The following is a 21,308-nucleotide window of genomic DNA, read 5'->3' as shown; positions in this document are numbered from 1 at the left end:
TCTTTTTTATAGGGCAGGGCACCTCTACAACTCTCACCTCCAATCCCATCTCATTGATTGAAACACCTGACTCCAATTAGCTTTTGTAGAAAGCATTTACCCCAGAGGTTCACATGCTTTTTTAATCCGAGGCTGCGATTATTTAAATGGTTTACTCAATATTGACAAGAAGTAGTTCAGTTGTTTGTGTGATATTAGCTTATGCAGACTATTATTGTGTCTTACATGAAGATCAGACCATATTTTATGAGTAATGAATGCAGAAAAGCAGGTAATTGCAAAGGGTTCACAAACTTTTTGCAACTGTTTGCACTTTGATAATAAATTAACTTTGATCATGTGCCATCTCACCAAAACCTCTCCTCTCCACCAGCACTGACACACCACAATCACTACTTCTAAATGGGGCACTTCAGTTGATTCTATGTTTTTATTGGTAAAGTGTGTGGCAACTCTGCCAATTAAAAACAACTTAGTCAAAGGTGCTGGCTCCTCCCCTCAGTTGTTTTGACTGCTGCAGCTAGACTCCTTCTTCCTTCAGCAGTCTGCATGTTTTCCCCCAACATAGGAATCACTTTTAGAGGAATTCACCAAATCATCTTCTAAATCATTTCAGATTGCAACTATTCTATTACTTGCTGTGTGGCTTGGAAGAATGAGAACACTATAACAACTAAACAGCATAGCAATGTACTAGATTTACAAAAGAATTGTAATTTCAGATACCACATTTGTACATTGATTTCCATTGAGGATAGTGAACTATACCACAAATGCACACCCAGTATTTTTCTGCGATAAATTAATTACTCTACATAATCCTGTGCAGAGACAATGAAACTTTTATTTATTCTTTTCAATTCAGGATGAATTACATAAGACAGTTGTTGCTGGAGTGATGAAGCTGTCCTCAGTTGAAGAAAATGCCTGCAGTGATTTTGATTTTGGTGAGAACTTGCTACTATGTAGTATTAACTTATAATAATTTAAAGCCAAAGCTATTTATTGTCCTATGCACAAGTACATGTATGTATAGGTGTAATGAAGAACTTACTTGCAGCAGCATCATAATCTTGTCAAGTGGCCAGATGGAAATTAATTAGTACTCAAAATCTCTATTAACTCAACCCTTTTGCTTCAATAAACTTTGGAGTAGCCATTGCCAAGTTTTGGAAGGAGTAGCTATTTATGAAAATAGAAATCCAGTACGTAGTAGAACATAAGCCAGATTCTAGAACAGTACAGCATTAGACAGGACATTCAGCCTATGGGGTGCTGTGCTGATCTTCATGCCAATTTATACTAAATGACCTCTTGTACATCATCCATACCTTTCCATTCCCTTCATATTCATATGCCTGTACAGAAGCCCCTGAAATGCCACCAAACTGCCCCGGTAACATATTCCAGGCAACTACCACTCTCTGTGTTTCAAAACAACTTGCCTTTAATCTAACCTTAAAAGCTGGTCCTCTAGAGCTTGACATTTCTACCCTGGGAGAGAGATTCTGACTGTCAGCCAATCCTTGTCTCGCATAACTTTTAAAACTTCTATCAGGTCTCCGCTCGGCCTCCAGTTGAAGGCCTCGAGGTTGAAGGGCCCAAGTTTGTCCAAGTTTCCCTTATAGCTCGTACCCTATAATCTAGGCAACATCCTCTATACCCTCTTCACAGTATCCACATTCTTTGTATAATGGGCCAACCAGAACTGCATGCAATATTCCAAGTGCAGTCAAATTTAAGTTTTATATAGCTGCAGCATGACTTTATTGCTCTTAGTACTCCCATCAATTAAGGCAAGTATTCCACATGCCTCCTTTACCACTTGCGCAGCCACTTTCAGTGAACTTTGGACCTGGTCCTCAAGATCCCTTTGTACATTAATACCATTACGGGATAATCCTAATTCCCTTTCTTGAACAAAGGCACAACATTTGCTATTTTCCACTGGAACCTCACCTACTACTACTGAGGACACAAAGATCTTTTTCAAATCCTTAACAATTATTCTCATTTACTACTTATTAATATTCTGGGATGTTCAGAATGCTATCAAGCCATGAGAATTTATCCACATTGATGTTTTTCGGAAGACATAGCACTACCTCCTTCAGAATCTCAAAATGCTCCAGCACATTAGCATATATCACTGTACCTTCACTATGTACCAAATCTGGTTAGTGTGACACTCTGACAGCTCGGGGGCGATCCGGAGTTTGGAGTTCTGCAAGAAGTCTCTGTATGTCCTCCCTGTGGAATGCATGGGTTTTCTCCGAGTCCATCAGAGTCCAAAGACTTATCAGTTAGGTTAATTGGTTATTGTAAATTAGCCCATGATTAAGTTAGAGTTGTCAGGTTTGTCAGAGTTGCTGGGGTGGCATGGCTCAAAGGGGTCTACTCCATGCTATGTTATTAAATAAGTAAGCAAAGCTTCCACATCCTTCCTAGAATGAGGTGACAAGAATTTTATTTCTTCATTTATGGGATGTGGGCTTCACCAACTAAGCCAGCATTTATTGCCCATCCCTTGTTCCCCTTGAGAAGGTGGTGATGAGCTGCCTTCTTGAACCACTGCAGTCCCTGAGGTGTAGGTATACCCACAGTGCTCTTAGGGAAGGAATTCTGTGATTTTGACCTGGCGACAATGAAAAGGCAATATGTTTCCAAGTCAGGATGGTGAGTGATTTGGAGGGGGATTTCCAAGTGGTGGTGTTCCCAAGTATTTGCTGTTCTTGTCCTTCTAGATTAGTGGTCGTCAACCTTTTTAAGCCCAAGATCCCCTGCCTTGGCCTTAGTGAAAGTCAAGATTGACCTACTAAATCTGTTAGAGGAAAAACAGCTCAGATTGTACTTCCAACTTGAGGTCTTTTATTTGGGCTAGTTGTATTTGAATTACATAAAATGTTTTTGTCAAACTTTCAAATTAATTCAACCAAGGAAACACTGTACCTAGCATATCAAACAGGCCATAGCTGTATTTCTTTAAGAATATTACAATACTTCATACCTTTTGTAGTAACTTCTACTTTGAAAAAGGACCACTCGACAACTTCATGTCCAAAGGAACAACCTTATCTGGGACGGCAAAACCAATATTTAACATACAGAGGTTTTCACTGAACCACGCTGCATGGCGGAGGGGCTATACACACATGTGCACTGGGCAGAAAGAACGGAAGTAAAACCCTGCAACCCTGGAAACAACCTCTCTTTACAAACAGCTTTCCATAGTGGGAGTATTGCTAGATTACCATTATCCTAATTAGTATTACTTATTTTTATAATGCTTACATTACAACACCTTTAATTCTAAGTTTCATTATTTAATTTTATTTCAACAGGAAAATAAATGAATAAAAATGACTGGGGCTGAATACTTTCTGCTAGTTCTCTGAAATTTGGCTCATAACTACAGACAGCCAGTCTGAAACAGTCTGTGAGGTGTCTGTCAGTAAGACAGCTCCTGTACTTAAATTTAATAATTTTCATCTGTGAAAATGTAATTTCACACAGATAAGTTGACCCAAAGTAGGCACTGACTTTTAGTGCACATGTGGTGAGATGAAACTTCTCCCTGCTGACAAGCCCTCAAAAGTCACCGTCCCTTGATCTTGCTTTAAGCTCGATGTCATTTTGCAAATCAATTATTTCCATTTCAATATCACTTGGCACACCAAATATTTGCTGGAATTTGGCTTATATCTGTTCTATATCGATCAGCAGCAATGGGTTTGAAATAAATGCAGCAATATCTTTCATGACGTTTAACTCCCCAAAATGCCGATCGAACTGTATTGCCAGTTTGTCTAAGTAAGCACAGTAACTGCTCAGGGTGAAAAGCATTTTTTTTCCTTGATGGCCTGTAACATTTTCTCCAAGTTGGTAAAGTGTGTCAGCCTCCCGTTCTTTAAATTTGAAATCCAAATTGGCCTTAAATGCATTTACTGCAATTATCATGTGGGGGAGATGTTGGTCTTTTCCCATGAGCTTGTTGTTAAGTGTGTATAATTTAGCCATTAGGTCTATCAGAAACCCTAAATCCAGTAACCATGCATCATCTGACAGTTCCTCGTTTCTTTATCTCAGGCAGCAAGTCAAAAAATTGATGCAGCACAGCACCCTCACAAACCTCCTGACAGATTGAATATTTGAACAGACAGTTTCCTTTGTCAGACTGAATGTTGAATCTGACGCGTTTTTCAGGTGTTTTGTATTGGTAAACTGTTACTGAGACACTAGTATAAGTTTCAGAGGTACACAAGCTAATGACACCACTGTTTTTCGTTTCCCAGTTCTTGTGAATTTGGGGAATTTGGAATTTGAAGGGGGAGAAGTGTTGTAATGTGAGCATTGTAAAGATAAGTTAATACCAATTAGAATAATGGTAATATAGCAATACTCCCACTACGGAAAGCTGTTTGTAAAGAGAGGTTGTTTCCGGGGTTGCGAGGTTTTACTTCTGTTCTTTCTGTCCGGTGCACATGTATGTATAGCCCCTCTGCCGTGCAGCGCAGTTCAAGGAAAACCTCTGTATGTTAACTATTGGTTTTGCCATCCCAGATAAAGTTGTTCCTTTGGACGTGAAGTTGTTGAGTGGTCCTTTTTCAAAGTAGAAGTTATTACATATGACTCAAATATGTGCTCTAGGGGTAAAATTTGCTTTTGCATCAAAAGGTTATCAGGCATAATGTACTTGTGTATTTTGTTACGTATTCAGGCAACAATAAATATATATGAGTTAGGCAAGGGTTTTTTATAACAAATAACACGTTTATTAAACACTGAAAACAAACCCCCCCAAAAGTAAACAAACACTAGCATAACCGGAAATCAGCTGCTGTGCGGCAGATTCACAGTTCTTAATAGCGTTGCAGTTCAAACAGTTCTTAAAGCGGTATTGAAAAAAAACAGTTCTTTAAAGCGGTATGCCGAAAGTTCAAAAGCTCACAGTCCATTTAAAAGGAGAGACTTTTTAAGGCGATTTAAATTCTCTTCCACGTTGTTGTCCTTCGATCCCCGGCGTCGAACTCTTCCCATGTCGAATTTTTATGAAACGTAATGGTTTAATGGCACTAACCTCTTCTTCCACACTCTGTCCTCAATCTCCCGCTATCCCAGCGGAGATTAACACGAGAACAGTCAACGAAATCCTTCCGAATGAGGATCAAATAAGGTCGAAACCAATCCACCGTCGAAAATCGATTCTCCTCGATCTTTATCTTCCAAATTCTTATCTTCACTCTCCACCAGCAAAGAAACTGCTGGCAATGACCTTTTAAACTTTAGGCATTACATAAAACTTCATTTTTCAACTAAACTGCGTCATCACATTAAATCACGCAGTGACATGAAGTCAGCCTGGCAAATCCAGCCACGAACTGCCCCACCTGACAGGGTGGGTCTTCCTTTTATAACCTGTAAAAAAAAAAACCTGTCACATGACCTCTACTGGTGGGAAAATGACGTCACTCCACCATCACAAGACCATTACCTCAAGTCCAGTATAACTTCAACCCCAGTCACGTGACAAGGGTACCACTGTCACGTGTCACGGGTACGTAACAATTTATATTTCATTTTTTTTTCGGGATCTACTGGAAAAGACTTAAAGATTGACCGGTCAATCATGATTGACCACTATTCTTGATGGCAGTGTTCGTGGGTCTGGAAGGGGCTTCTTTAGGAACTTTGGTGTATTGTTGCAGTGCATCTTGTAGATAGTACACACTGCTGCAACTGCTCGTTGATGGTGGAGGAATTAGATGTTTGTGGAAGGGGTACCAATCAAGTGGGCATCTCTGTACTGGATGGTGTCAAGCTTCTTGAGTGTTGATGGAGCTGCATTCATCCAGGAGAGTGGCAAGTATTCCATTACACTCCTGACCTGAGCCTTGCAGATGGTGGACTGGCTTTGGGGAGTCAGGAGGTGAGTTACATGTCGCAGGATTCCTAGCCTTTGACCTGTTCTGGTAACCATGGTGTTTATATGGCTAGACCAGTTCATTTTTCTGTCAATGGTAAACCCCAGGATGTTGACAGTAGGGGATTCAGTTGACTCAGTATTCCAAGTGTGGTCTAACCAGGGCTTTTTGAGCTGCAACATTACCTCGCGACTATTGAACTCAATCACCTGATTAATCAATATACAATATGCCTTCTTAACAGCCCTATAAACTTGCAAAGCAACTTTAAGTTAACAATGGATGTAGATCTGAGCATCCCTCTGTTCCTTTATGTTGCTAAGAATCCTGTCATTAGCCATGTATTCTGCTTTCAAATTCAACCTTTTAGTCTGATTGGCCTCTCACTGTTTCAGGTTGAACTCCATCTGCCATTTCCCTGCCCAGTTCTGCAGGTATAGATTGAATGAATAGCCAGAGACATTTCCCCAGGGTAGAATTAGCTAATACAAAGTGGCCTAATTTTAAGATGATTGGCGAAAAGTATAGAATGTCAGAAGTCAGTTTATTTAACAAAGAAAGTGTTGAATGCGTGGAACACCCTACCAGAGGTGGTGGTAGAGGTAGATGCATTTAAGGAACTCTTAACAAATGCAGCCAAGTTTCCCTGAATCTCATGCCTCCTGACTTTCTGAAAGAGCCTACCATGGGGAACATTATCAAACCAATTACTAAAATCCATATACACTTCATCCTTCATCCTTCTACCTTTGTCAGTGTGCTCTGTCACATCCTCAAAGAATTTAATCAGGCTCACGAGGCATGACCTTACCCCTCACAAAGCTCTGATGACAATCACTAATCAGATTATTCTTCTCCATATGTTTGAAAATCCTGTATATCCCAGGGTTATCCCTACTCCCTTTCTTGAACAAAGGAATAACATCCAGATTCAGGATCAAATTTATTATCAGTGGCATGTGTCGTGAAATTAGTTTACTTAGCAGCAGCAGTTCAATGTAATACATAATAAAGAAAAAAAACAAAATATAATAATAATGATGATACAGGCAGTCCTCGGGTTACGAACATGTTCCGTTCCTGAGTCCGTCTTTAAGTCGGATTTGTACCTAAGTTGGAACAGGTACATCTGGTATTATTTAGAGTCAGTTAGTCAAATGTTTGTCTTAGTATAAAGTATATATTTCACTTTTCTATGCGTATAAAACACTTCAGAAATGTATATATTTCAATAATTAAACCACTGTGTTGCTTAGTAATAATTGTAGCTTTCATCGGGGCAGGGCCTTTCACATGCTCCATTATTCTCATTTTATCCTTTAAAATTGTTCCGATCGTTGACCGACTGTAGCCTAACGCTTTTTCAATGACCGATGGCGTTTCACCTCTTTCCGATCGTTTTTTATTTCCATTTTATTTTCAATCGTAGTTGTTTTCCATCAACGGAATAGAAACACTACAGGCAGTGGGTCCTGAGCTCCGCCGGGTCCTAAAGTCCACTGCACTGAATTCCCTGGGTCCTAAAGTCCACCACACTGAGACAGGTTAAATGGGACAAGTGCTGACTGGACAGGGGGGGGGGGGGTCAGGGTGAATCTTGCTAAGAAAAATTTAAGCCAAATACAAAGTTGCACACTCAACACTGTCAACGGCAATGACTTAAAATGGTGGATGGCGTCGTTATCCAACTTAAAATGGTGGGCAGCGTCGTGATCCGACTTAAAATGGCGGACAGCGTTCTCCTTCCTCGGTTCGTAAGTACAAGTTGTTCGTAAGTCGGACATTCATAGAGGAAGCCATGGATAGACATATCAGAATGGGAATGGGACGTGGAATTAAAATGCGTGGCCACTGAGAGGTCCTGCTTTTTCTGGTGGACATTCCACGTCCCATTCCCATTCTGATATGTCTATCCATGGCCTCCTCTACTGTTAAGATGAAGCCATACTCAGGTTGGAGGTTATATTCCGTCTGGGTAGCCTTGAACCTGATGGCATGAATATTGACTTCTCTAACTTCTGTTAATGCCCCTCCTTCCCTTCTTACCCCATCCCCTCCTTTTTTTCTCTCTCTCTGCCTGTTCTCCATCTCCCTCTGGTGCTCCCCTCCACCTTTCTTTCTCCATAGGCCTCCTGTCCCATGATCCTTTCCCATCTCTAGTTCTGTATCCCTTTTGCCAATCATCTTTCCAGCCCTTAGCTTCACCCCACCCCCTCCGGTCTTCTCCTATCATTTCTGATTTTCCCCTCCCCCTCCTACTTTCAAATCTCTTACTATCTTTTCTTTCAGTTAGTCCTGACGAAGGGTCTCGGCCCGAAACGTTGACAGTGCTTTTTCCTATAGATGCTGCCTGGCCTGCTGTGTTTCACCAGCATTTTGTGTGTGATGCTGTGGGTGCTCGGGGTCCTTAGTAATGGACGCTGCCTTTCTTGAAGTTGTCGCGGGTGGTTTGTAGGCTAGTACCCAAGGTAGAGCTGACTAGATTTACAACCCTCTGCAGCTTCTTTCGGTCCTGTGTAGTAGCCCTTCCATACCAGACAGTAATGCAGCCTGTCAGAATGCTCTCCATGGTACGTCTATAGAAGTTTTTGAGAGTACTTGTTGTCATACCAAATCTCTTCAAACTCTCAATGAAGTATAGCCGTTGTCTTGCCTTCTTTATAACTGCAGTGATATGTTGGGACCAGGTTAGAATCTTAGAGGTCTTGACACTCAGGAACTTGAAACTATTCACTCTCTCCACTTCTGATTCTCTATGAGGATTGGTGTGTGTTCCTTCATCTTACCCTTCCTGAAGTCTACAATCAGCTCTTTCGTCTGTTATGAACCCCGTAACTGGGTTACTTACCAGCAAAGATAGAGACGTCCATTGGAGTCTGGTGATACTATTTTTAACAGTATTTATTAGCAAAATAAATTAGCACAGTAATCAGTGGTTCTGTTCCGCTTCTGTTAGGAGACATTCCACCTTGTTGTGTATTCTGCGTTGTCTATAACAACTGCCTTTGCTGTGATCCTGCGCCTCTCTCTCTCATTTCCTGGCATGCTGTGTACCTCTCTCATTTCCTGGGTCTCAGACCTGAAATAATAGCGATCTTGTGATTCTCAAAAAGGAGGGGGTGACTTTGCTCCCTTCATTGGTAACACCCCCATCCTTCTAAGGATTTTTACCACAGGTAAAAATTAACTACTACAGAGTCTTACAGAATTTCAGAATCTAACACAATACAAGAGTTTTTTTTTCACTACAGAGTAATACAGTTATACATTCAATTCAGCATCTAAACAGTTAGCGATTACATTGTCACTTCCTTTAATATCTTAATATCTTGTACCTTAATAAATTCCTGTAGCATCAGACTCCAATTTAATAACCACCTATTTTTTATTCCTTTTCTTCAGCAAAACAAAACTAAAGAGTTGTGATCTTAGCTTACGTGTATATTACAAAAGTTTATGCAAATACTAATCTTAATTTTACTTTCAAACTTAACAGTCAATCTTCCATGGTGTTGTCTTTATTATTTACATGCTTTGTCGAAATCCCTTAAAACCGGATCCTGTTATTTAAAGTGGCATCCCATCAACCCTCGCCCCTTTTCCAGTTAACTCCCACGTGGTTAGCTTGCATACCAGTGTGGAATAGGCTTTTGCATGCTCCTTTCATAGGAGTTATTTTATCAACAATGTTTTCCAAACATAGCCCATTTTCTGAACTTCCACACAATTCTTTATTTTTAAGCAAGTCGTTAGTTTTATCTTCAGGACCCTTCATTCTATTAGTTTTCAGTTTAATATCTGCAAGCGATATCTCTTTGTCCAAACAACATTTCAAATTCTGCCTCTTCACAGCACACCCTTGAATAACATTAGCGCGTGGGGCACCTTTACATTCCAAATCAAACTGTAATTGATTTGCAGGCACCTTGGTAACAAGCCATTGTTTCTTCAGCCTGGTTACTGCTTCTGACACCAATCCAGACTTTAAATTTTCTTCATTCAACTTAGGAACTACACTTTTCCCTTCTCCTTCAATAATAATATTCACCTCACCACCTTTTATCTCCTCACTAACTTTTAACACACCTTCGAACACAAACAACTGGGAATTCTCACTTCCCACTAGTACCACGGTTAACCCTTTCTTCACTGAACCAAGTCCATCTGACCCACAAGGACTGCATTCCTTTTTAACTGAATCAGATAACTCAGACTTTTCCTGAGTTTCATTACTAGGTTCAGTACCACGTGCATCCACATCTTGAACACACTCAAATGGGACATCTGCCTCTTCCAGGCTTTCAATACCCGTCCCCTTTTCAAATTCTAAGCTCCCCTGATCCTCCCAGTTACTCTCTGGGCAACTCCCTTCCGGAGTAAACTCAACCCTGCGGGCTGAAACAACCTCATTTGCCAACCCAGCAGACTCCTTCAAGGTAATGGCATCCTTTTCATCTAGGACTGCCCTCATTTCATTATCGGGAACACCTTTAAAATTTTCATCTTCTTGAAACAGTTCTGTCAAGCCAGACGGATCACCCATGTCCAACCCTGGACCTTCTAACAGTCTTATCTGTTTCTCATTTTTACTCCGTGCCTCTATAAATTTCCTTCTGGCTAAGGGTAGGTCTACCTCCTCTCCTTTACTCTCTTTCACCTCCCTATTCTCTGTTTTACCACCCTCTAACCCCTCTTGGTACAGGGTCGGTAAAAACGTCTCAGCCAAATCGATACTGGCCTGATTTAAACTGGTCTCTTTCCCAGCTGCCTTTCTCGACATGCTGCGAGTGATCGCGCATGCGGGATAGATCTTGGAATCTAGGGGCGGGTCCTCAACATTTACAGGCTGGCTCGTCAGCTTCATTGCTGACCAAACCTCACCACCAGCTAAATCGTTACCCAGAAGGACGTCCACGTCAGTTCTCGGAAATTCTGATCGCACCCCTATTTCAACTGGTCCAGATACTAGCTCACAATTTATAATGATCCTATGCAAAGGCACAGCTTCTGTCCCTTTTCCTATGCCTCTCAAAGCTACCTCTCCCGTCTCAGGACCAAAATCTAGTACCTTACTGAGAATCAATGACTGCTCAGCTCCAGTGTCTCTCCAGATCCGCACTGGAACTGGTGTTTCTCCCTCTTTCACAGACATGGTCCCTTCTGAAATAAATTTCTCACGCCCCTCTCGTATTCTATCCACCTGGGGCTTTCTCGTCGATTTACTGATCAACACAATACACCCTGTAGGGACTGCTGCTTTCCCTTTTCCTGTCTCCTTCCTCGGAGCAAAGCACTTAGATGCAATATGACCCACCTTTCCACAATTAAAACAGGTCAAGCCAGGACCCCTCCTGCCATCTTGTCTTTCTTCCTCCTTATTTTTACCACTAGCTCCCGGCTGAATCTCTGCCTCAGCCGGCGGGCTTTCTCTACTGTTCCTATGGTCTTTCTGGTAACTCTTATTCGAGGAAACCTTTGTCGTGTGGGTTAGGGCATATTCATCTGCGTACCTGGCAAATTCGGATATGGACTTATTCGGCTTCTCGTTCAAATACATCTGGATATCATCCGAAACACAACCTTTAAATTCCTCAATCAGAATTAACTCCCTGAGATGCCGAAAATCTTCTTCCACCATTTCTGCTGCACACCAGCGATCCAAGAGCACACCCTTCTCATAGGCAAACTCTGCATACGTCTGATTCCACACTTTCTTTAAATTTCTGAACTTTTGTCTATAGGCCTCAGGTACCAATTCGTAGGCCCGAAAAATGGCCTGTTTTACTTCCTCGTAATTCTCATATTCCTCCTTTTCCACAGACAACGCCGCATATGTCCGTTGTGCCTTCCCTTTTAACACACTTTGTAACAACGCCACCCACTGATCTCTGGGCCACTTCTGACTCACTGCCACCTTTTCAAAATGCAAGAAATAACTATCAACATCCGTCTCCTTGAACGGAGGTACTAACCTAAACTCCCTACTAACATTAAACTTCTCCTCTCGGTCTGGCCCTTGAGCTCTTCGCTCTTGCCTTAACTTCTCCATGTCCATCTCATGCTGCCTCTGTTTCTCCTTCTCCCTCTGGTTTTCAGCTCTTTCCTTCTCCTTTTCAGCTGCTTCCAGCTGTTTTAACCTAATTTCATGCTCCCTCTTCCTCTGTTCCACGTCCAGCCTCAATTTTTCCAACTCTAACTGAACCGTCCCACTAGCTGGTACCTTTTCAGGGATATTTTCCAATACCTCAGCCGAAAACACATTCTTCTCAATATGATACTGAGTTATGGCCCTCCGCATCTCCCACTTTTTCATTGACGACCTCATCTCTGCGAGATTTAGTCCTTTCACAATATTTACCAAGCCCGAATTTGTGGCCCCATCTAGCGCCTTCAAAGTCAGGTTTTGTGTAAATTTGTCTACGTCCATCTTTGCTGGTTTCCCGTCTGGCTGCTCGCGCAACCAGATACAAGTTTGGACTTAAAAGCCCGATTGACTGGCCCTCCAATTTGGTATCAAATCTCGAGACGAGGTCCCAAGTTGTTACGAACCTCTTAACTGGGTTACTTACCAGCAAAGATAGAGACATCCGTTGGAGTCCGGTGATACTATTTTTAACAGTATTTATTAGCAAAAATACATAAAAATAATAACAATGCAAATATACAGATAATATACGTAATCAATACTAAACCTAAAAGTGCGGATATAATAATAATCAATAAGAAATAAGCTCTATCGTTGTCTAGGGGATAATGAATTGTCTGATGGAAATCTAAAGTTCATTTCAGTTCATACAGGCTGCAGCCGTTGTTTGTTTGTCGCTGTGTTGCAATTGTTGGAGAGAGAAATAGAAGAACAACTTGCCGACTTTCCTTGGTACAATCTTGATCCGTATCTGTCCTTTAGCTAGACCGTTCCGTGGAGGACTCGCCACCCAGGCAAGGATGGACACACACACAAGCCCCCCACCGGTCTCGTACGTTTCTCCTGGTGTGTCTGAGGGGTGTTCCCCCAGACCCCTCTTTTATCCTAACTCACGGGGTCTCAGATGTCAATCATGTTGGGATGATGCAATCCCTCAACCAGACCACTCTGGTTGTCCCCTGAGGGGTTTCAATGAATAGTACAGTACTCAAAACACAATTCCTTCTCCAAGAGACAATAGCAGTAATCAGTGGTTCCGTTCTGCTTCTGTTAGGAGACATTCCACCTTGTTGTGTATTCTGCGTTGTCTATAACAACTGCCTTTGCTGTGATCCTGCATCTCTCTCTCTCATTTCCTGACATGCTGTGTATCTCTCTCATTTCCTGGGTCTCAGACCCGAAATAATAGCGATCTTGCGATTCTCAAAAAGGAGGGGGTGACTTTGCTCCCTTCATTCGTAACACGTCTTACTGACGTTGAGTGCCAGGTTGTTGCTGTGACACCATTCCAGTAGTTGGCATATCTCGCTCCCGTACGCCCGCTCATCACCATCTGAGGTTCTTTCAACAATGGTTGTATCATCAGCAAATTTATGGATGGTATTTGAGCTATGCCTAGCCACTCAGTCATGGATATATAGAGAGTAGAGCAGTGGGCAAAGCACACACCCCTGAGGTGCGCCAATGTTGATCATCAGTGAGGTGGAGATATTATCACCAATCTGCACAGATTGTAGTCTTCCAGTTAGGAAGTTGAGGATCTGTTTGCAGAGGGAGGTACAGAGGCCCAGATTCTACAACTTCTCATTCAGGATTGTGGGAATGATGATATTAAATGCTGAGCTATAGTCGAGGAACAGCATCCGGACATAGGTGTTTGTGTTGTCCAGATGGACTAAAGCTATGTGAAGAGCCATTGAGATTACATCTGCCATTGACCTATTGTGGCGATAGGTAAATTGCAATGGGTCCAGGCCCTTGCTGAGGCAGGAGTTCAGTCTAGTCATAACCAACCTCTCAAAGCATTTCATTACTGTCGACGTGAGTGCTACTGGATGATAGTTATTAAGGCAGTTCACATTATTCTCCTTAGGCACTTGTATCATTGTTGCCTTTTTGAAGCAAGTGGGAACTTCTGCCCATAGCAGTGAGAGGTTAAAAATGCCCTTGAATACTCCCGCCAGTTGGTTGACACAGGTTTTCAGAGCCTTACCAGGTACTCCATCGGGTCCTTCTGCCTTGCGAGGGTTCACTCTCTTTAAAGACAGCGTAACATTGGCCGCTGAGACAGAGATCACAGGATTATCAAGTGCAGCAGGGATCTTCACAGCTGTAGTTATATTCTCACTTTCAAAGCGTGCATAGAAAACATTAAGTTCATCTGGTAGTGAAGCATTCATGCTATTCGGTTTCACTTTGTACGAGATAATGTCTTACAACTCCTGCCAGAGTTGTTGTACATCCAATGTCGCCTCCAAATTTGTTTGAAATTGTCTTTTCGCCCTTGAAATAGCCTTCTGCAAATCATACCTGGTTTTCTGGTACAGGTCTGGGTCACCAGATATCTAGTACTATTTTGGTGGCCAGTGAGGATGCAAAGTTCATCACAAAGGGATAATATTCTCTTCTCTTGCTTCCTGTAATAACCTGTGGTATATCCCATCTGCCCTCAGGAACTTATCTATCCTGATGTTTTTCAAAAGTTCTGTCTCATCCTCTTTCAAGTCAAGTTACTTTTTATTGTCATTTTGACCGTGACTGATGGTACAGTACACAGTAAAAACGAGACAACGTTTTTCAGGACCATGGTGCTACATGAAACAATACAAAAACTAGACTGAACTATGTAAAACAACACAAGAAAAACTACACTAGACTACAGACCTAGCCAGGACTGCATAAAGTACACAAAACAGTGCAGGCATTACAATAAATAATAAATAAGACAATAGGCACAGTAGAGGGCAGTAAGTTGGTGTCAGTCCAGATTCTGGGTATTGAGGAGTCTGATGGCTTGGGGGAAGAAACTGTTACATAGTCTGGTCGTGAGAGCCTGAATGTTTCAGTGCCTTTTCCCAGATGGCAGGAGGGAGAAGAGTCTGTATGAGGGGTGCATGGGGTCCTTCATAATGCTGTTTGCTTTGCGGATGCAGCATGTGGTATAAATGTCTTTCTTAACTTTGTAGAAGTCATAGACCCTCTTTCTGGTGAATACTGAAATAAAGTATTCACTAAGGATTTCATCTACCTCCTCCAACTCCAGGCATATTTCCTCTTCAAAATTCTAAGTAAATTTATTATCGAAGTGCATACCAGCAGTTAGTTGGTCACCAGTGGACAACTGTAATCAAGCGCTTAGATACTGCATAATGCCATCTCCAAAAAAGAAACAATCCATCCCGGTGCATTTCAAATCATTTTCAAGTATTCAACCAGGCTTGTTTCAAGAAACACACACAAAATGCTGGAGGAACTCAGCAGGCCAGGCAGCATCTATGGAAAAACTACAGTCGACATTTCGGTCACCAGTGGTGTGCCTCAGGGATCTGTTCTGGGACCCCTTCTCTTTGTGATTTTTATAAATGATCTGGAAAAGAAAGTAGAGGTATTGAGTTAGTAAATTTGTTGATGACACAAAGGTTGGAGGTGTTGTGGATAGTGCGGAGGGCTGTCCGAGGTTACAGCGGGACATTGATAGGATGCAAAACTGGCCTGAGAAGTGGCAGATGGAGTTCAACCTAGATAAGTGTGAAGTGGTTCATTTTGGTAGGTCAAATATGATGGCAGAATATAGTATTAATGGTAAGACTCTTGGCAGTGTGGAGAATCAGAGGGATTTTGGGGCCTGAGTCCATAGGACACTCATCAACAGTGGGATCGAGTTTAGGAGCCGAGAGGTAATGTTGCAGCTATATAGGACCCTGGTCAGACCCCTCTTGGAGTACTGTGCTCAGTTCTGGTCGCTGCACTACAGGAAGGATGTTGAAACTACAGAAAGGGTGCAGAGGAGATTTACAAGGATGTTGCCTAGATTGGGGAGCATGCCTTATGAGAATAAGTTGAGGTAACTTGGCCTTTTCTCCTTGGAGCGACAGAGGATGAGAGGTGACCTGATTGAGGTACTTAAGATGACAAGATGCATTGATCGTGTGGATAGTCAGAGGCTTTTTCCCAGGGCTGAAATGGTTAGCATGAGAGGGCACAGTTTTAAGGTGCTTGGAAGCAGGTACAGAGAAGATGTTGGGAGTAAGTTTTTTACGCAGAGAGTGGTGAGTGCATGGAATGGGCTGACAGTGAGGGTTGTGGAGGTTGATACGATAGGGTCTTTTAAGAGACTCCTGGATAGGTACATGGAGCTTAGAAAAATAGAGGGCTATGGGTAACCCTAGGTAATTTCTAAAGTAAGTACATGTTCGGCACAGCATTGTGGGCCGAAGAGCTTGAATTGTGCTGTATGTTTTCTGTGTTTTGGACTGAAACCCTTCAGCAAGATTGAAGGCCTGTCGTGCTGAAGGGTTTCAACCTGAAACATCGACTGTATACTTTTCCATAGATGCTGCCTGGCTCGCTGAGTTCCTCCAGCATTTTGTGTGTGTTGCCTGGATTTCCAGTATCTGTAGATTTTCTCTTGTTTGTTGTTTCAAGAAATACGATCAGCATATGACCTGTAGCACCAGAGGTCCCAGCACACTAGACCACTGTTACCCTAAAATAAGGATTGCCTATAGTTCCATGCCCAGACTGAATATTGGTAAATCTAATCCGTAGACTGTCCTTCACCTGCCTGCACACAGGCAGAGGCTAAAGTGCAAAGCTCCAGAGATTAGGACAGAAAGAGGTGGTTGTGGGAGGCAGAGCGGTGGCTAGAGATTGATTCAAGCCAGTGGACTGGGCCGTGTTCAAGGACTCATCTGTGGATCTGAATGAATACACTATAGTTGTCACAGACTTTATAAAAACAGTCATAAAAGAGTGTGTCCCCACAAAATCATACTGGTCCCCAATCATGGATGAACCATGAGATCTGCTGAGGACCAGATCAGAGGCATTCAGGTCTGGTGACAAGATAGTTATTAGAGGCCCAGTTACAATCTCTGGAAATCCATCTCACGAGTGAAGTGGCAATTCCAGACTACCAGACTAAACTTGAATCAACAAAAGATACTCACCATTTCTGCCAGGGCTTGAATACTATCATATAAAGTAAAATCAAGCAACATAGGCAACAACAGTCTTTGCTTCCAGGTGAGATCAATGCCTTCTATGTTTACTTTGAGCTTCAAAACATGGAGGAACCATCATGAACTTCCACAGTTGCTGCTGATCCTTTGATTTCAGTCTTTGAGAATAGCCTTCAGGAGGGTGAACTGATGAAAAGCATCCAGCCGAAGTGGGCTAGCTGGCCAAGTGCTAAATACCTGTGCTGATCTACTGGCCGGAGTGTTCACTGAGATATTTTACCCCATTGCTTCAGCAATCTGAGGTACCCACCTTCTTAAAGCAGGCTTCACTTATACCGGTGTCGAAGAACAGTGTGGTAACCTGCTTCAATGATTAGTGTCCAATAGCACTAAGTGATGAAGTGGTTATCAACTCCTGCCTGAAAAGTGACTTGGATCTGCTCCAATTTGCGTACCAGCACAATAGATCCACAGGCAATGCCATCTCATTGGTTCCTCACTCAACCCTGGAACATCTGCACAGCAAAGATGCACACATCAGGATGTTCTTTATTGACTATAGCTCAGTATTCAGTGCCAGCATCCCCTCAAAGCTAATCAATATGCTTCAAGATCTGAACCTCATTACCTCCCTCAATTTCCTCACTTGCAGACCCTAGTCAGTTTGGATTGGTAATGACATCTTCTCACTATCTCCATCAACACAGGTACACCCCAAGGCTGTGTGTTTCACCCTCAACTCTAATTGCTTTACACTTATGACTGTGTGGCTAAGCACTGCTCCAATGCCGTATTCAAGTTTGCTGATGATACCACTGTCATAGGTGGTGATGAACCAGCCTGTAGGAGGGGACTGAAAATCTGCCTGAGTAGTTCCACAATAACCTCTTGACACCCCAGTCTCCTCTACCTCTCACCACCCGAACCTCTGACGACTCAGCCAAACACCATCATCAGTGTGCTCACTGTCTTCCAGATTCCAGTAAGTGAAACTACACTTATTTCCACTTACTTCTACTTTATATAGGCTGTGTATTTTTATGTGTTATTTGGTATGATTTCTTATTTGGTTTCATTTGGCAGCTTCATAGATTAAAGTTTACTGTAGAGTACTCCTGCCGAGAGCACATGTGCTAAGTGTCCTGCTGAGAGCGCTTGCGCTGAATGCTTCTGCAGAGAGTCCTGCCCAGAGCGCTTGTGTGAGACTTTCGCTATGGTGGACAGTACTGTACTTCAATGACTGCAGAAAAGTATTTCTGCTTTATATAGGCTGTGCATTTATCATAACATTTCTGCTTTTACTATATGTAACTTATTTTAGATTTTATGTGTTGTATGGCATGATTTGGTAGGTTATTTTTTGGGTTTGCGAACGCTCAAAAATTTTTCCCATTATAAATAAATGGTAATTGCTTCTTCACTTTACGACATTCCGGCTTACGAACCATTTCATTGGAATGCTCAACTTTCGAATCGTGGGGAAAACCTTTATCACATGCGGTCTGGTATCTGCTGTAAGCAGCCAGTCTACATATTATGTCAGGAATTCTTCATGGACATACTGAACAAATTCTGCTCCAGAGGTGCCATCAATGGTAAAGAAGTTGAAGTCACTCATAACACAACCCTGTTATTTATCTCGTATGGAATTCCCTGCCCTGGGGGAAACAAATCTAATTATCTGTCTTCTCTATACATCTCATAATGACAAACATCCACCATCTGAAAGTGCTTCGAGAGGCTGCTGATAGTGCCATCACCAGTTCACTGGACTCATTTCTCAATCACACTTTATTTGCTTGTGCTCACGGAGAACAGCATAACTCCTGTCACCACACTGCTCTGATGTTGCGTTTTTGTACAGAATTGACTAGCTGTTATGGATGTTGACCTTTTGGTAAACTTTATTTGCTCAAATTCCTTATTTGTAAGATCAATCGCCATTCAAAATACACATGTTAAAAATTCATAGAAACTACAAGTGAACAATGATGTTAGTAGTTTGTAGTTAGTAAAAGTAATTGTCTCTTAATTGGTGTGTCTTCCTTAAATCCTTCTGTTACATCCTTAAATCCTTCTGTTACATCCTTATCTTGTCTCTGAATGCCAAATGCCAGATATGCTGTGCATATGCTAAGAAGCTATGCTCTTTAAATACCTTTATTGCCCTTGCTGACTACACTCTATGGAACATGGAACATGGAGCGGTACAGCAGTGGAACAGGGCCTTAGGCCCACAATGTTGTGCTGAACATATAAATATCTGGCTAAACTTATACTATATGCCCACACAATGTCCATTGTCATCGTCATCAGCTGCCATGCCCAGTTTGAGTTTTGACTGCCATGGCCCACACACTCCTGTTTCTGGTCAAGTGGATCAATTCATTGGTATTCATTTCAAGTTCTCTGGCTGCTGTCTCCATCATCATTTGTCTTTGCCTTCGTCTTGCTTTCTTCCCTTCAATCTTTCTTATAATTGCTGTACATTCTAACTCCTGTTTCCTAATCACATGTCCAACGAAGTCACGTTGCTTTTTCATGATCTCATACATTATTTCTCTTTTTGAGCTTGCTCTGTTCATGACATCCTCATTAGATATTTGTTTTGTCCATGATATTCTTTGCATCCTCCTCAAAAACCACATCTCTGCTGCTTCAATTCGTTTCCTCATGTTACGTATTGTTGAACATTCTGAGCCATATAACATAACTGGATAAACGGAACATTTCAGTGCTCTGAGGCGGGTTGTCATGCCTAGGTTAGTGTTGATCAGTATACTCTTCATTCTCGTAAAGGTGTCTTTTGCCATCCCTATTCTTCTCTTGATGTCCATGTCGCACCTGCCATCTGATGTCACCCAGCTTCCTAAATAGCAAAAGTTCTGTACTTGTTTTATGTCTTCCCCGTTTATTCTCAGCCTGCAGATAGGATTTCCCTAACTTTTGGCTATCACCATTGTTACGAAAACCCCGTAACCAGGTAACTTACCAGCAAAGATAGATGGGTCAGCTGAGTCAGATGCTACTATTTTCAAACGTTTTATTCAAAAAGGGGCACAAACGTATGGTTAATACAAAACATTCAGATCATATACATCGTCAAAACTCAATCTAAACACCGGTGTAATAATCATTCAAAACACAAGCTCGATCGTCGTCTAGGGGTAATGTAGATTTTATATCGTTCGCTGGATATCTAAAAGTCTTTTAGATCACGGCAGTTTCACTTAGTTGCCGGCGGAAGTGTCGCGTTGGTGCACTTTTGTTAGAAAGACAGAGAACATGAAGCATTTACCCGACAGGTTTTCCAACCTGTAGGAGGTAGTCGGAAGTCTCGTTGGGGGAATGGACTCTCATCTGTGGCTTCCCCTGTAGCTAGGCCGTCTTCCGTGGTGAAGTCGCCAATCCCAGGCAAGGGAAGGACGCACACGAACCCCACCACCGGCTGTAGCTATTAAAACGCTGTCGCAGGATTTCTAGCGTTTCTCCTTCGTGTGTTTCCTTGGTGCATCTGAGGGTCCTCCCCTCAGACCCGCCTTTATACTTCTTCACGGGATCGCAGGTGTCAATCAAGTTGCAGGTAATGCGATCTCTCTCTCAACCAGCCCACTTTGCCCGAGGGCTTTTCAGGTGGTCTCCATGAGACAATAGTCAAAGTCACCTTTTTCTGCTTCTTGGAAGAACGTGGTCTTCCGCACGTCTCTCTCTCTTGGGTCAGTTGACCCCCCTTAACTAGAGTTCTTGCGATTTTCACAAAGGAGGGGGCCAACGGCATAACACCATACATTCTGTCTTTTTGCAATTGATAGATAGACCCATTTTTGCACTTTCTTCAATAACTATATCAATTAAGTTTTGTAGTTCTTCCTCCATACTTGCAATTAACACAGTGTCATCCGCATATCTGAAATTATTGATGTTTTCACCGCCAACTTTGATTCCCAAGATGTCTCTTATTTGTTGTAATATTGTTTCACTGTACACATTAAACAAATCAGGAAAGAAAACACACCCTTGTCTAATGCCTCTCTTGATTTTCTCCTGTAATATTTCAAATAACTCATTGTGCTTCATTTTACCAAATGCTTTTGTGTAGTCGATAAAACAAACAAATCTTTTTACACGAATAGCTCGTTCTGAGAGTATCCTTAACATCAATGTTGTGTATCTTGTACCTTTGTCTTTCACAAAACCACATAGTTCTTTATCTATTTCAGCTTGTATCTTACTTTTAGTTCTTGTCATAAAAATTCTTTGAAGTATCTTGATGATATGACT

General features: G+C 42.0%; 1 protein-coding gene across 11 annotated transcripts in view; it reads left to right on the top strand.

Annotated features, from left to right (window-relative positions):
• Nucleotides 1-21,308, top strand: part of map9 (microtubule-associated protein 9) — a 260,518-nt gene that overhangs the window by 53,414 nt on the left and 185,796 nt on the right. For all 11 annotated transcript variants that reach the window (XM_073065102.1, XM_073065097.1, XM_073065099.1 and 8 more), the window contains one exon: nucleotides 866-947. In XM_073065102.1, the coding sequence (XP_072921203.1) occupies nucleotides 866-947 (82 nt within the window). The remainder of the gene's footprint in view (nucleotides 1-865; nucleotides 948-21,308) is intronic.

The sequence above is a fragment of the Hemitrygon akajei genome, chromosome 13 (genome assembly GCF_048418815.1).
Source record: "Hemitrygon akajei chromosome 13, sHemAka1.3, whole genome shotgun sequence".
NCBI classification, from domain to species: domain Eukaryota; kingdom Metazoa; phylum Chordata; class Chondrichthyes; order Myliobatiformes; family Dasyatidae; genus Hemitrygon; species Hemitrygon akajei.
This window is presented reverse-complemented; position numbering and strand designations above follow the sequence as displayed.